At 49.0% G+C, this 14874-nt stretch overlaps 1 protein-coding gene across 1 annotated transcript in view; it reads left to right on the forward strand.

Annotated features, from left to right (window-relative positions):
* LOC115471031 (deleted in malignant brain tumors 1 protein-like) overlaps window positions 1-14874 on the forward strand; it is a 141275-nt gene that overhangs the window by 109558 nt on the left and 16843 nt on the right. The window contains exon 22 of the mRNA XM_030204700.1: window positions 1847-1882. Within this exon, the coding sequence (XP_030060560.1) occupies window positions 1847-1882 (36 nt within the window). The remainder of the gene's footprint in view (window positions 1-1846; window positions 1883-14874) is intronic.

Here is a 14874-nt window from a genome sequence, read left to right on the forward strand (position 1 = left end):
GGGTGCAGTGCACTTCAGGCAGACAGAACCAGGCCCATCCTCCCCCTCCCCACATGTTACACTTATGGTGGTAAATGTGAGCCCTCTGAAACCCACCACAAACCCACTGTACCCCCATCTAGTGCTACCTTCACCCGTAAGGGCTATGATAGTGGTGTACAGTTGTGGGGAGTGGGTTTTGGGGTTTTCTTGGTGGGCTCAGCACACAAGGTAAGGGAGCTATGTACCTGGGATTAATTTCTGAAGTCCACTGCAGTGCCCCCTAGGGTGCCTGGTTGGTGTCCTGGCATGTGAGGGGGACCAGTGCACTACAAATGCTGGCTCCTCCCACAACCAAAGGGCTTGCATTTGGTTGTTTCTTAGATGGGTGTCCTTGGTTTCCATTATCGCCGAAAATCAGAAATGACCAAGCCTAGGGACCATCTGTAAGGACGACCTAAATTTCAAGATTTGGCCGTCCCCGACCGTATTATCGAGACGTTTTGCGAGGACGTCCTCAAGAAAACATGGGCGTCCCTTTCGATTATGCCCCTCAGAATCACTCAATTGCATCTCCTTTCATGAGGCAGCAAAGTATTCCAGATTCTCGGTCCAGAAAAAATTCCACTGCTTCTAGAGCCCCATATTTGAGGAAAAAATATTATGTCCACAGTCTGATTTAAAAAACAATTGTTGTGAATCATACTGGTTGCAAAATGCTCATTCCATTCTTGCTGAAAGTATTATTAGGAGAGATTCACAAAAATGCCAAATTAATTGCCCCCTCCACAATTCATTCATACCTCTCTAACTCCCTCAGCCTATTTCCGCTAGTCTGTCCTCCATCACATTTCTACCACTCTGTATTCCCTGACTCCTCCCAGCGTTCTCTTTCATCTTGAATAGTTTAACTGAGGAGATGTCCCAAGGTGCCTATAACCATTCCTTCAGCATTCTCTTTCACCTTAGTTTATCTGAAGGGACATCCCAAGGTACCCTACTACTACTACTGTTTAGCATTTTTATAGCGCTACAAGGCTTACGCAGCACTGCACAAACATAGAAGAAAGACAGTCCTTGCTCAAAGAGCTTACAATCTAATAGACAAAAAATAAAGTAAGCAAATCAAATCAATTAATGTGTACAGGAAGGAGGAGAGGAGGGTAGGTGGAGGCGAGTGGTTACGAGTCAAAAGCAATGTTAAAGAGGTGGGCTTTCAGTCTAGATTTAAAGGTGGCCAAGGATGGGGCAAGACGTAGGGGCTCAGGAAGTTTATTTCAGGCGTAGGGTGCAGCGAGAGAAGGTACCCATAGCTGTTCCTTCTCGGAGCCTTCTCAGCATTCTCTTTCACCATGAAGCTTAACTGAGGTGATATCCTGAGGGATCCATGACCTTTCCTTCTTGGAAGCCTGCTGTTCCTGCAGTGCTGTTCCCACCTCCCAGCACTGCTCCTACTGATTCTAATAGACCAGGAAGAGGGTGGGGGAGGAACAGCAGTGCAGGAAAGAAGCACCTCCTGTCTGCTCACATGGACAATGTCTTTATCTCTGGACCAGCAGGGTTTAGTGCTCCAGGACTATTTTTCTCTGCTTACTGCCTGTAAAGATTGAAAGGTGTGGGAGGTTTGTTCTTCGTCCAGGCCGCCCCCCCCCGCCCCCCCCCCGCCCCTCCATGCAGTGACACTGTTTGCACAGCTTTAACCCTTCATCATTCAAATGCAGGCATCACGGTCATTAGAGGCTAAGGGAAGGGAGAATCCCTGAGCTTCTGCTGTGCTCTGTGGCCAGTAATCACATTCTTATCTAATCTTGCAGTGCCGCAGGATGATAAATGACTGACCTTAACTCTTTTTTATCCATCCTTTCAGGTGCGCAATCCATAACAAAGGCTCCAAAGCTACCAGGTAAGAGATTAGTATTTTTGTGGTGGAAAAGAAAACGGTAACGGAATTCAAACATGCGTGGGATAAACATAAAGGAATCCTGTTCAGAAGGAATGGATCCTAAGGAGCTTAGCCGAGATTGGGTGGCAGAGCCGGTGGCGGGAGGCAGGGATGGTGCTGGGCAGACTTATACGGTCTGTGCCAGAGCCGGTGGTGGGAGGCGGGGCTGGTGGTTGGGAGGCGGGGATAGTGCTGGGCAGACTTATACGGTCTGTACCCTGAAAAGGACAGGTACAAATCAAAGTAGAGTATACACAAAAAGTAGCACATATGAGTTTATCTTGTTGGGCAGACTGGATGGACTGTGCAGGTCTTTTTCTGCCGTCATCTACTATGTTACTATGTTACTATAACAAAGGCTCCAAAGCTACCAGGTAAGAGATTAGTATTTTTGTATTGCAATCCAAGGCATAGTATACTGTATCACTGGTTAAAACTCTGCAGTCACGAGGGTCATTATGACTTATTTAGACATACTGAAAGGTTCCTGGTAAGCTGTTGCTGCAGTTTTTCGCCTCTACTACAACTAGTAAAAAGAATTGCTCATCTGTTCCAAAAGCTGGTGCAAAGTCTCCTTTGACACTTGTTCTCGTCGCCCATTGGCTGACAATGGATGCCGTTCTCCTTCCGTCCCTCTATCTCTCAGCTCTACTGGCCTTTCCAATACAATTTTTTACTTGGAGACATATGTTTGAAGTCTCTCGGCAGTGGTACAACGTTAGCAAGATTTTCTGCACATTACGTACAAAATGCCTGTTACAACTAGAAACACAAAAGGATCAGCACGCACATTCTTGAATCTTCACTACCCCAGCTGCAAAGGACTTAAATATAAATCCACATATGCATCCAGCTTCTCCTACATAAGCACGCAAATATGGAACGCACTACCAAAGGCCATAAAAACAAGGCACGACCTAACAATCTTCTGAAAACTATTGAAAACCAACCTGTTCAAGAAGGCATACCACAACGACCAATCCTAAATAAAAGATAACTAGATGTTACATGAACTAGACAAAATGAACCCTTTACATTAGAATGATAACCTTCACTGCCACTAATGAAAGTTACACAATACACACTACCGCTTTATCTCTCATGCCGAAATGAACTTTATTTCTCATGTCGGAAATCAACTTTCTATATTTGATTATCTAACTTATTTTATAATTCACTCTATCATTCAGGAATTTCAATGCAATATCTCTTTGTAGTCTATTGTACCATATATCTGCCTTAATGCAATACCACTTGTAATTCTCTATTCGGAAATGGCGATCACCATTATGGCATAATGTAAGCCACGTTGAGCCTGCAAATTGGTGGGAAAATGTGGGATACAAATGCAACAAATAAATAAATACAAAGCCCGTTTGAGCAGGTCCTATGAGTGCAGGCAAATACAGCGCCAGACAATTCGTAAATATCTTTGCTAAAAGATATACATCAACGTTTAAAAGTGGTATCGGGCGATAAGAATCTGGAAGATATTTGGGCCTACCAGACTTTGGAATAAGAATCGTAAAGAGGAAACTGTTTCGCCTCCACCATTGCCTCATAATAGGCCAACGAAGGTTCCAACAGTTGCAATTGTAAGAGTTTATAAAAGACCCCCGAGTAGCCATCTGCTCCTAGAGCTGACATGCCACGCTTACTTTTCATGATTAATTGAAGTTCTTTGTCAGCGACTGACTTAGAGGTACTCAATGCCCCTTTACAGGCCAAACAAGGCATTTCGGCCTTAATCAAAAACTCCTGTGTAGTAGCACTTAAGGAAGACCTGGTGGTGGTGGTGAATGGAATTCGCTCGGAGGAGGGAAAAGTGAGTAGTGGTGTGCCTCAGGGATTGGTGCTGGGACCGATTCTGTTCAATATATTTGTGAGTGACATTGCCGAAGGGTTAGAAGATAAAGTTTGCCTATTTGCGGATGATACTAAGATCTGCAACAGAGTGGACACCCGGGAGGGAGTGGAAAACATGAAAAAGGATCTGAGGAAGCTAGAAGAATGGTCTAAGGTTTGGCAATTAAAATTCAATGCGAAGAAATGCAAAGTGATGCACTTAGGGAATAGAAACCCTCGGGAGATGTATGTGTTAGGCGGGGAGAATCTGATAGGTACGGATGGGGAGAGGGATCTTGGGGTGATAGTATCTGAGGATCTGAAGGCGATGAAACAGTGTGACAAGGCGGTGGCCGTAGCTAGAAGGTTGTTAGGCTGTATAGAGAGAGGTGTGACCAGCAGAAGAAAGGAGGTGTTGATGCCCCTGTATAAGTCGTTGGTGAGGCCCCACCTAGAGTATTGTGTTCAGTTTTGGAGGCCGTACCTTGCGAAGGATGTAAAAAGAATTGAAGCGGTGCAAAGAAAAGCTACGAGAATGGTAAGGGATTTGCGTTACAAGACGTATGAGGAGAGACTTGATGACCTGAACATGTACACTCTGGAAGAAAGGAGAAACAGGGGTGATATGATACAGACGTTCAAATATTTGAAAAGTATTAATCCGCAAACGAACCTTTTCCGGAGGTGTGAAGGCGGTAGAACGAGAGGACATGAAATGAGATTGAAGGGGGGCAGACTCAAGAAAAATGTCAGGAAGTATTTTTTCACGGAGAGAGTAGTGGATGCTTGGAAAATTCGTTTATTAATGGAAACGGAAAACCAAATACATAAAAGCTAAAAGGTACATAAAAACCCCTCAATCCCCTATTTACAAAGACAGACCAAACCCCCTACCCCCCCAACACAGTCAAATAAATTCAAACAAATTCAAGGTGGCTTCAATCGCACATGTTTCCACCATTTGCAAAATGTACCCCTCCCTACTTCTACCCGCTCCCAACGTGCCACTTCCCACACAGCTCCAACAATATCCCAGCTAACCCGTTCTACTGACCTGAACTCCTGGCGCAGGGAGACTCCGCACCGTGCCATCCAAAGATAGAAACGGACAATGACCGAGATCAAGAACTCCGTCCCTGGGTCCAAGCCCCCCGACCCCTGCCCCCGCCCATACACCCAATCCGCATAAGAGTAGGTGCAAAAGCTGGGGATATGAAGCAGGGAGGCCACACGTTTACACACCAGAATCGAAAATGGACATTCCCTAAGGAAATGATCCATCGTCTCAGTACAACCAACACATTCCCCCCTTGGGCAATCACGATCTTGTATGTTCCTATAATTCAAGTTTGCTCTCACATACAGTTTCCCGTGTAGGGACAGCCAGGCAATGTCACTATATTTGTGTGGAATCCGCTTTGATGCCACAAACTGCAAGCCTTGTTGCAGAACTGGCTCTGGAGCGTCCCGAAGTGCCAAAGGAGAGGAGAATCGCTGCATCCGCACTCTCTCTACCCATACCTCCCTCCTTCCCTCTTTAACCTCCTCCACCGTAATCCCCCACAACCGCACCAGTTTAGTCAATGTCCTGTAATACCCAACGCTTCCTGGGAAACCCCTCCGTCGGCCCACCACTTTCCCCCCTTCCAACCACGGACCCCAAAACTCCTCCCACCACTGCACAACACTACACGCCCATCCCGGAGCATCTCGCCCCACCGCCTTCCCCAAATTAAACTGGATAAAGAAAGAACTGAACGTAAGAACCGGATTAACCATCCCAACCCCCCCCTTTCCCCGTGGCAGATATGTGATATTCCTCTTTACAGGGTTCATTCGGTTCCCCCAGAGTAACTGAAAAAAAACACTATAAAGCCCTGTATAACAACATTCCGGCAACAAACAAATATAGCTAAGAAACAAAAACATGGGTACCACCTGCATTTTCAGTAATCTCACCCGGTCAGTCATCGACATCCTCCATCCTTTCCACCTCTCTACCTTAGCCTTGGCCTCCAAAATCTTCTGTTCCCAGTTCCACTGTCCATAATCCCCCCCCCCCCCAAAGTAAACCCCTAGAACCCGCATCATTTCCACCCCTGGTGGAAACCCTCCCCCTAACTCAAAACGAGCCCCTTCCGGACCTACCCACAAGGAAGTACACTTTTGCAGGTTAATCCTGGATCCTGTCGCCCGAGAGTACTCCGCAATCTTCCTGTGCAAAACTTCCCCTTCCCCTTGATCCGCTACCCAAACTGTTATGTCATCTGCATATGCCACCACACGCAGAGACACCCCCGTACACACTTCTATCCCTCTAAGCCCATCCACCCCCCCACACTCTAACCGGCGCACCAGGGGATCAATCGCGAAAGTGTACAGCAGGGGGCTCAACGGGCACCCCTGTCGCACCCCAGCCGTGATGTCAAATTCCCTTCCTTTCCACCCATTAACTAATGGAAAGCAGCGAACACCGATGTACAACAACTGGAGCTGCTCAACCCAAGCCCTCGGAAAACCATAGTACCGCAAACTCTCCCAAAGAACCCTCCACTGCACCCGGTCGAAGGCCTTATCCTGGTCCAAGGCCACTACTAGACGACCCTCCTGCCCCCCCCGGCTCCGCTCCACCCCCTCCCGAACCCAGGCCACTGCTGCCAACACCCCCCTCCCTGGGACCCCACACCCCTGAGACACCGCCAACTCCCTCCCTGCCACCTGCCGCATACGTGCCAACAACATGTGAGCAAAGATCTTACGGTCACTGTTCAATAAGGCAATGGGCCTCCAATTTACTATGTCTCGAGCATCTTTCCCCTTACTGAGAAGAACCAAGGCCGATTTCCCAAAGGACTCTGGCAGAGAACCTCCCTTCCGGGCCTCCTCCCATACCTCCAACAAGATAGGTGCCAACTGAACTTTAAATCGTTGATAGAACTCAGCCGGGAGACCGTCGGGCCCCGGTGCCGTCTTGCGCCGCAGAGCCTCAATGGCCGCCTCCACCTCCCTGACTGTCCAAGGCTGCAGCAAGGCCTGAAGATGGGGCCCCCCCTGTCCCACCCCCGGAGTCCCTTCCACATACCTCCGTATGTCTTCCTCATCCAAATGTAGATCGGAGAAGAAATGTCCAAAATGCTCCCCTACCACCCGCAAAATCCCTTCCCTCGAATCCTGAACAACCCCGTCCCTGTCCATTAACCCTTCCATAACCCTACGTTCCCTTCTTTCCTTACAGCACTCAAACGGGTCCGGACTCAATAATTTGCCAAAATCCCTCTCATAAACTAATGAGGAGTACCGATCATACTGAACTCGCTCAATTTCCACCTGTATAGCCTCTATATCCTCCCTCTTCCCCCCCCTGGAAATTAAATTATCCCTCCTCTTTTTTAATGCTATTCCCAACCGTGTCGCCTCCCTCCCCTCCTGCCTTGCCTGTCTAAGAAAAAACCCCTTCGTGCGTTGTTTCACCGCTTCCCACCACCTCCCTACCGAGGGGAAGATGCCTAAGATAGTCTGCTGATCCTCCAAAAACTCCACATACTCTCTATGCACCTCCCCCTCCTTTAACCATTTCAAATTTAATCTCCACAACCCCTTTCCTGGCCTATGGACCCCCGACCCCCCTACTTCTATCCGCACCGCCCTGTGGTCCGAAAATTCTACCACCACTAACTCGGGTGCCTGTACGCAGGTCCCTCTCCTAACCAAAAACCGGTCGATCCGACTTCTACAATTCCCTCTAAAAAAAGTAAAACCCCCTTGCCCACCCCCGTGCTCCAAGTAGACATCCACTAACCCTGCCCCCCTCATTATCCCCACTAAACGAACTCCGTCATACCTCACCTGTGCACACCTGCCCCCACTGTCCTCCTTCCTCAGAATCGTGTTAAAATCGCCCCCCCACACTAACTGACGTGAAGAATACAAATAGGGTTTGATTTTCCCAAATAACTGTGACCTCCCCTTCTTAGTTTGTGGCCCATACACATTTATCACCCTTAACGCCACCCCGTGCAACACAACATCCACCACCAAACACCTCCCTACCCCTAACTCCACCACCCGTTGAATCACCGCTTTGTGAGATTTAAACAAAATTCCCACCCCCCCATACTTCTCCCCTGCCAACCCCCACACAGAGGGTCCCCATCTCCAAGCCTGCTTTGCTCTTCTCACATCGGCCAAAGACTGCAGCCTGGTCTCCTGCAGGAGAAAACAATCAGCCGACATGGAGGAAAGGCCCTCAAAGGCCAGACACCTCGCCCTTGTGGAGGCAATACTTGCCACGTTCAGCGTGATGAACGCCAACAAGGAACCTGCCATCATTATCAATTAGAAAACCGCCTCCCCTGGCCCTGCCTCCCCATCCTTCCTTCTCTCTGCCCCAGACCTCCCTTTGAAGGCCCGGCTTCTTCCTCCACCTCTTCCTCCGCCCAGTCCCGAACCCCAAACTCAAAGGTCCCCCCCTTCCATCCTTCCCTGGTCCTTGCTTTCTTCCTCCCCTTCTTCTTCCTCTCCTCCCCCCCTCCCCCTTCACCGGAAAAACCCCGGTCTCTCCCCCTTCCCCCACCCCCTCCCCCCCCACCCCACCCTCCATCCCCCCTCCCTCCCCTCCACCTTCCTCCCCCCTCTCTACCCCCTGCTCCCCCTGAACCTTACCTAATTTCCTCTTCTCCCCTTCTCCCCCACCTACCTCTGCTCTCCCTCCCTCCTCCTGCACGTCCATACCATCTCCTATCTCCAACCTCCCCATCCTCCCCCTTCCCCTCCTTGTACCCTTCCCGCCCCCCTCTGTCCCTATCTCCCCCTCTTCACCTACCCCCTGCCATGCCTCACTGTCCTCTCTTCCGTTCTCCTCTCCATACTCTTCCCCCCCGTCCCTCATCTTTGAGGACCCGAAATCTATTCTCCACCGCTATTCCCTGCCCTAACTTCCTTCCAGCCTCCACCAGAAGTCCCCCCCCTTCCTCTTCCTAGAGACTCGCGTCCACCCTTCCCCCTCCCCTCCTTGCCTCTTCTCACCCTTCCAAGCGTTTGCCCCCTGCTCCCCCAACTCTTCCTCTACCCTCCGCCCCCGTCCAATCACTTCTACTGCCCGCCCCAAACCTCCACCCCTCCCCCCAGCACGATCTCCCCTTTCATCACCCTCCCCTCCCCCTTCCTCCCCCTCCCCCCCCCCCCCCATTATGAAAGGCTTGCGGGCAAGCCCGAAAGGCGTGCCCCAGATCCCCGCACAAATTACACCGGATGGAGGTACAATGTTCTGCCACGTGCTCCCTCGCCCCACACTTTGCACACTGAACCACTGGGCACGACATACTATAATGCCGGAAGGAACCACACTTAAAACATTGCCTAGGCTGTCCCTTATAAAAACACAAGATCCGATCTCTTCCGATGAAAGCCGCTGAAGGAATGTGTTGGGTGACGTGCCCCACCTGGTATAACCTCACCGTCGCCCCCCACCCCCCTGCCCATACCCTACTAGGGTCTGGAAGCTTGACCAGAGGAGTCCTTAACTCTGCATACCTCTGCAGCCAGTAGGTCAAATCCGCCCCCGAGATTGACTCATTCCGCACTAACAGAGTCACCTGCACCAGGTCAGGTTTACTAATAGGCACAACTCGAAAATTTCTCCAGTCCCCCCCCCCCTTTAACCTCCCCGTATTTCTCCCAAAAAATCTCCATTCCCCGTTGGGTCAAAAAACTGACATCATACTCTGGAATGTTCGCCGGGTGAATGCAAGCATACAGATCTTCCGGGAGAAATCCTAACCCTAGAACCATTTTTAACACCACATCCCTACTTGGCATCCCCCCCTCCCCCACCCACCTCAATTGAACCACATTCCGGCGTTTGGTAACAGACCCCCCCAGACCACCCCTCACCCACCCCCTGTCCCCCCCTTCGCTGCCCAAATCCCCCCCTACCACTCCCCATACCAACCACCGCGGCAAAAGAAGGAGCCCCCCGCCCCCCCCCCACCCTTGGCGCTCGAGGCTTCCTGCCCTGCACACACCAAACCCCCCTTTACAAAACCCTTCTGGCCCCCTCCATCCCCTTCCTTGCTCCTATTATCCCCCCCTCCCTTCCCCCCTTCTCCAACCTGAACCTTATCCCCCGGAGCCCCCACACCTGCTAACCTATTCCCCTCAACAGGAGGAGACATGTCAATCACATCCCCTCCATTCCGCAATCCCTGCCCCCCTCCCCCTTCCTGCACACCAAGCCTCCCCCCATCGTCCTTGCCCAAACATGGAACAGAGTCAACAGTCGGACACAAACCCTCACAGTTCAACACTCCCCCCACTTGAGTCACAGCAATGTCAGGAAAAGTGTTCAGCAACTTATCTGCCGTCTGTTGTAAAGCTGGCTCAGCATGCCGCTCCTCAGCCGACAGGTCCTGCGCGAGACGAACAGGGAGTTCCGTTTCAGTCAGTTCCTTCTTCTGATCCAAATTCCCTGTTGCCTGCCTGCCAACGACCAGCAAGTTTCGTCCTTCTCCTGCTGCCTGCTTGACCAGAGTCTCCTGGTGCTCCGTGTCAGGTGGGTGGGGCCTCTCCAATCCAGCAATCGCCGCCACTCGCCCCTCTGTACCGTCTGAAATGCCACCATCCAGTAATGAACTGCCAGCCTTTCCCGGTGCCTCTGGAAACCATTCTCTGCCGGGGACAGCGCATCCACCACCCGACTCACTGTTTGCCAGCTCTCCCTCCAGAAGACTGCCGTTGTGCATCCCGGACGCTGCGCGGGGGCAGGGCTTCTCCAAACATAGAGGCAGAGATGTAGCTGCAGATAAAGACACCTGCTTCTGCTGCAATCCTTCCGGCTCTGCTTCCGCTGCTGCAATCTTTCTTTCTGGAGGTTCTAATATTGGTAAGTCACCATCTCCTTCACTGGACACCTCTGCCACTACTTCTGTAGAAAAAAGCCGACAGCCTGAAGCTCCCTCCTCTGTCTCCACAATCTGGAAGGTCTTAACCAGCTTTTTAATTACTTTCTCTTCTCCAACAGGTGCAGTCACCAACCCTGCCCCCGAACCACATCCTGCTGCTGCCTCCCTGCAGTCTGCCTGCTTAGTAAGTCCCCTGGACTGAGTTGCCAGGTTTTTCATAAATGCTAAAGTGGATGTACTAGCAGAGTCTGGCAAGTCTTCTGGTTTAGACAAATCCTGAGACAAGGCCCTGGGAACTGCAGACTCTTGCTGGGACACAGTTCTCCCTTGACCTGAAGACTGTGACCTTAAAGCCATACGTTCTTGATTACAATATAGTTCTCTTAAAGGGTTCTCAGGTCCCTTTTTTAAACCCCGCAGCAACAGTTCTTTCTTTTGTATCAGTTTTCTCAAACGGGCTTCCTCCTTCACATAACCTTTCTTGTGCTCTGCTGGAGCAAGTTTACTCATAACTTTTGTCATTTTCACACGCTTTCCCAAATCAACCAGTTCTTTCTCCACACGTTTAATTCTTCGCACTGTACAGATCAAACTACGTGCTGGGTCCTCAGGGTCATAAGGAATATCTAGGAATTCCTCCTCTTCCTCCTCTGAAGACCCACTCTCTTCACTTTCTGCCTCATCAAGTGCAGGAAAACATTCTGAGCTAACTTCCATAGCTTCATTTTCCTTTCTCTGCTTAGGGTGCTCTTCCAGGGCCTCCACCAGCTTTCTCCCCTCCCCACAATCTTCACTCTCACCTCCCAGATGTTGCTGGAGCGTGGGGGGGTTACTGGACTGGCTTCCACCCTTGGGCCTCTGCTCTCTGCGATCAACAGGACTCCTCTCCCTCCTGTCAGAAGCTCGACCGGAAAGAGAGCTGCTTCTCCCGGCCTTCTGGTCCCTGGCTCCAGGAGGCCCCATGGCCTGGGCCTTTCCTGAGGACCGCTCCCCAGGGACCCTCCGCATCCTCAGGGAAGGAGCTAGGCCTCACTCCCTTCCCTGGAACCTGCAGAGCTTCCGGCTGCACCTCCTCCTCCTTCCAAGTCTGAACAGCAACTGACTTGGAATGCCCTCCCGCTGGAGGTGGTGGAGATGAAAACAGTAACAGAATTCAAACATGCGTGGGATAAACATAAAGGAATCCTGTTCAGAAGGAATGGATCCTAAGGAGCTTAGCCGAGATTGGGTGGCAGAGCCAGCCGGTGGTGGGAGGCGAGGATAGTGCTGGGCAGACTTATACGGTCTGTGCCCTGAAGAGGACAGGTACAAATCAAAGTAGGGTATACACAAAAAGTAGCACATATGAGTTTGTCTTGTTGGGCAGACTGGATGGACCATGCAGGTCTTTTTCTGCCGTCATTTACTATGTTACTATGTTTACTATGAAATGGTCTGAAAATATGTGAGCAATTTTATCACTCGAGTGTAGATAGATGCAGATGAGGTCCATAGGGTAAGTACTGCCCTGGAACTCCCCTAAGTCTTTACCAACCTGCCCAGGTGCTTTCCCGTCCTATTTCCAAATTTGTAAAATTTATAATGACTATATAGTAGGCCTCTAGAGCAGTGGTTTTAAGACTGCAGCGCACTTGGAAATGCAAATTTCTGTCGCGGCACATGTGTGTTATTAATGCTTCACTCTTATGTAATTAATCATATATAATTAAAGCATTTTACAATTTACATTACATACACTGAGTATATGCCTAAAAATCAGGAAAATGTATCAGGATGATGACTTGGATTTGGTTGTTTTTGAGATGGGCGTCCTCGGTTTCCATTATGGTCGACCTAAATGTTGAGATTTGGGCATCCCCGACCGTATTATGGAAACAAAAGATGGACGCCCATCTTGTTTCGATAATACGGGTTTCCCCGCCCCTTTGCCGGGACGTCCTTAGAGATGCCGCTCTTAGAGATGTTTGTCCCCATTCGATTATGCCCCTCCACATGATCCATACTTAGCTCAGTCAACTGATCTTGGGCAGTTGGAACCTGCTACAGCGGACTGGCTGAACGGGTTCCTCACCCAATCATATCGTGCAACATCAACGTCAGGAAAATAAGCAGCAAACCTTCCATGAACGTCTCCAGATGTTGGCCAAATGTTCATGATCAGATTCCCACCTGCCTGATCAGTCACTTCAAGTGGGAACATTTCTAACCTTCCCTGTGCAACCTTTTCTCGCCACAGTGCTAAGTTCAACTGGAAGCCACAGAGCTTATCTGTAGTAGACAGCAGAGATTCATTTCTACCCTGCATCTTTGTATTTAAGTCATTCAGATGTTGGAAAATGTCTGCCAGATATGTGAGTTTTGCCCACCGCATATCATCACTGATAAAATGTTCAAAATCACAGCCCTTAGAAGCCAAAAATTAACTTTGCCTGTTCTCTGAGGTCATACACATGCAACAAAACTTTGCTGCGACTCTGTACTTCCGAATGCAGCAACAGATTGTATGAGCAGCTCCCATTTCTTCACACAATGCTTAAAATAATCATAACTTCAGTGGACGGGACTTTATAAAGCTGACAATTTTTACAGCTGAATCAACACATATACCTTCAAAACCCCCAATCCCACTGATACCTACCTGTTGCAACCTCAATACCCAACCCCCACCCCTCTTTTACCATTGATCCCAACCATCCCTCCTCCTCAACCCTTGCTATCCCCTGAAAATTCTATCGCTGAAAAGCAGTCGGAAGGAAAATCACTTTTGACGCTGGGGATCCCACTCCTTATCATTTCTAACAATATCACACTCCTTTGCTGGAACTTAAATATGAATATCAACAGTTGACTGGAAATAATATTTTTGAGATGTTGAAAGACCCAAAATCTTTTTGTGCTTTTTAAACTTTTAATTAGACTTTTTTTCTTTATTTTTTTGCTAATTTTCTTTTTTCTTCAGAGGAAGAGGTCTTAAAATTGCCCCAGTGCCAGGATGAACTTCGTCATCAATAGATCTCAAGGCACACTCCTGGCTAAACTCATCACAGACCAGAAAAACCTCCGTTTTCAAATAAATATTTTTGTGTGATTTTTGTTGGAATGTACTTCTGTTTCCAAATTTTTCTTAACAAAATTATAATGAAATCACTTAGCTTTTTCGCTTCAGATGCGGGTCTGGCTGTCAAACGCTTGATCATGAGACTCCCAACGGGGACCCGTTTCGCCCGCCGGCTTTATCAAGGGAGGAGTCCAGACGCTTTGACAGTCTCGTTTCGTGCTTCCACAGCAAGACCCACCGCTGTGGAAGCACTAGTGAAAGAGAAACAGGAAACAAAAACAAAAAAAGCTACACATAAGAGAAATAATAACATATGGAAATACAGAGGGCGCAGGAAAAAACAGGCGATGATGAGAGGGCAGGTGAGCAACAAGAAGTGAGGACAGGAGACACTTTATGAGGGGGAGTAAGCAAAGAGACATTCTGCCAACAAAGTAGCATGATCTCTGTGCGAGGCTTGATGAATAAGAATCAACACTTTAAACTTTATCTGGTAGGCAACAGGAAGACTTTTATCCTGATGTCCATGGAGAACCATTTACCTCTATTCAGACTGCCCCAATTTGATTGACTGCATACTTGTCCTTTAGATTGTAAGCTCCTTTGAGCAGGGACTGTCCTTCCTTGTTAAATTGTACAGCGCTGCGTGGACCCTGGTAGCGCTTTAGAAATGTTAAGTAGTAGAACACCTGCCACAGGTAAGTAGCAGTTTGGTCTTATCAACCAAGTCCACAGTTATGTGCTTATCTTCTGCAAATTCTTTTAAAAAAGCAGCTTATGCACTCAGCCCACACAAAGTTTTTTGAATATAGACTTGTAGATGTATCATGGATTTTATATGCTTAAAAGTACATATTTAGCTGTATTGGGCTCTGATTCTGGAATCCATTTATCTTGGTAATATGTCACCATTCATAAGTACATAAGTAATGCTATACTGGGAAAAGACCAAGGGTCCATCGAGCCCAGCATCCTGTCCACGACAGCGGCCAATCCAGGCCAAGGGCACCTGGTGAGCTTCCCAAACGTACAAACATTCTATACATGTTATTGCCGGAATTGTGGATTTTTCCCAAGTCCATTTAGTAGCGGTTTATGAACTTGTCCTTTAGGAAACCGTCCAACCCCTTTTTAAACTCTGCTAAGCTAAC

The sequence above is a fragment of the Microcaecilia unicolor genome, chromosome 5 (assembly GCF_901765095.1).
Source record: "Microcaecilia unicolor chromosome 5, aMicUni1.1, whole genome shotgun sequence".
Lineage (NCBI taxonomy): Eukaryota > Metazoa > Chordata > Amphibia > Gymnophiona > Siphonopidae > Microcaecilia > Microcaecilia unicolor.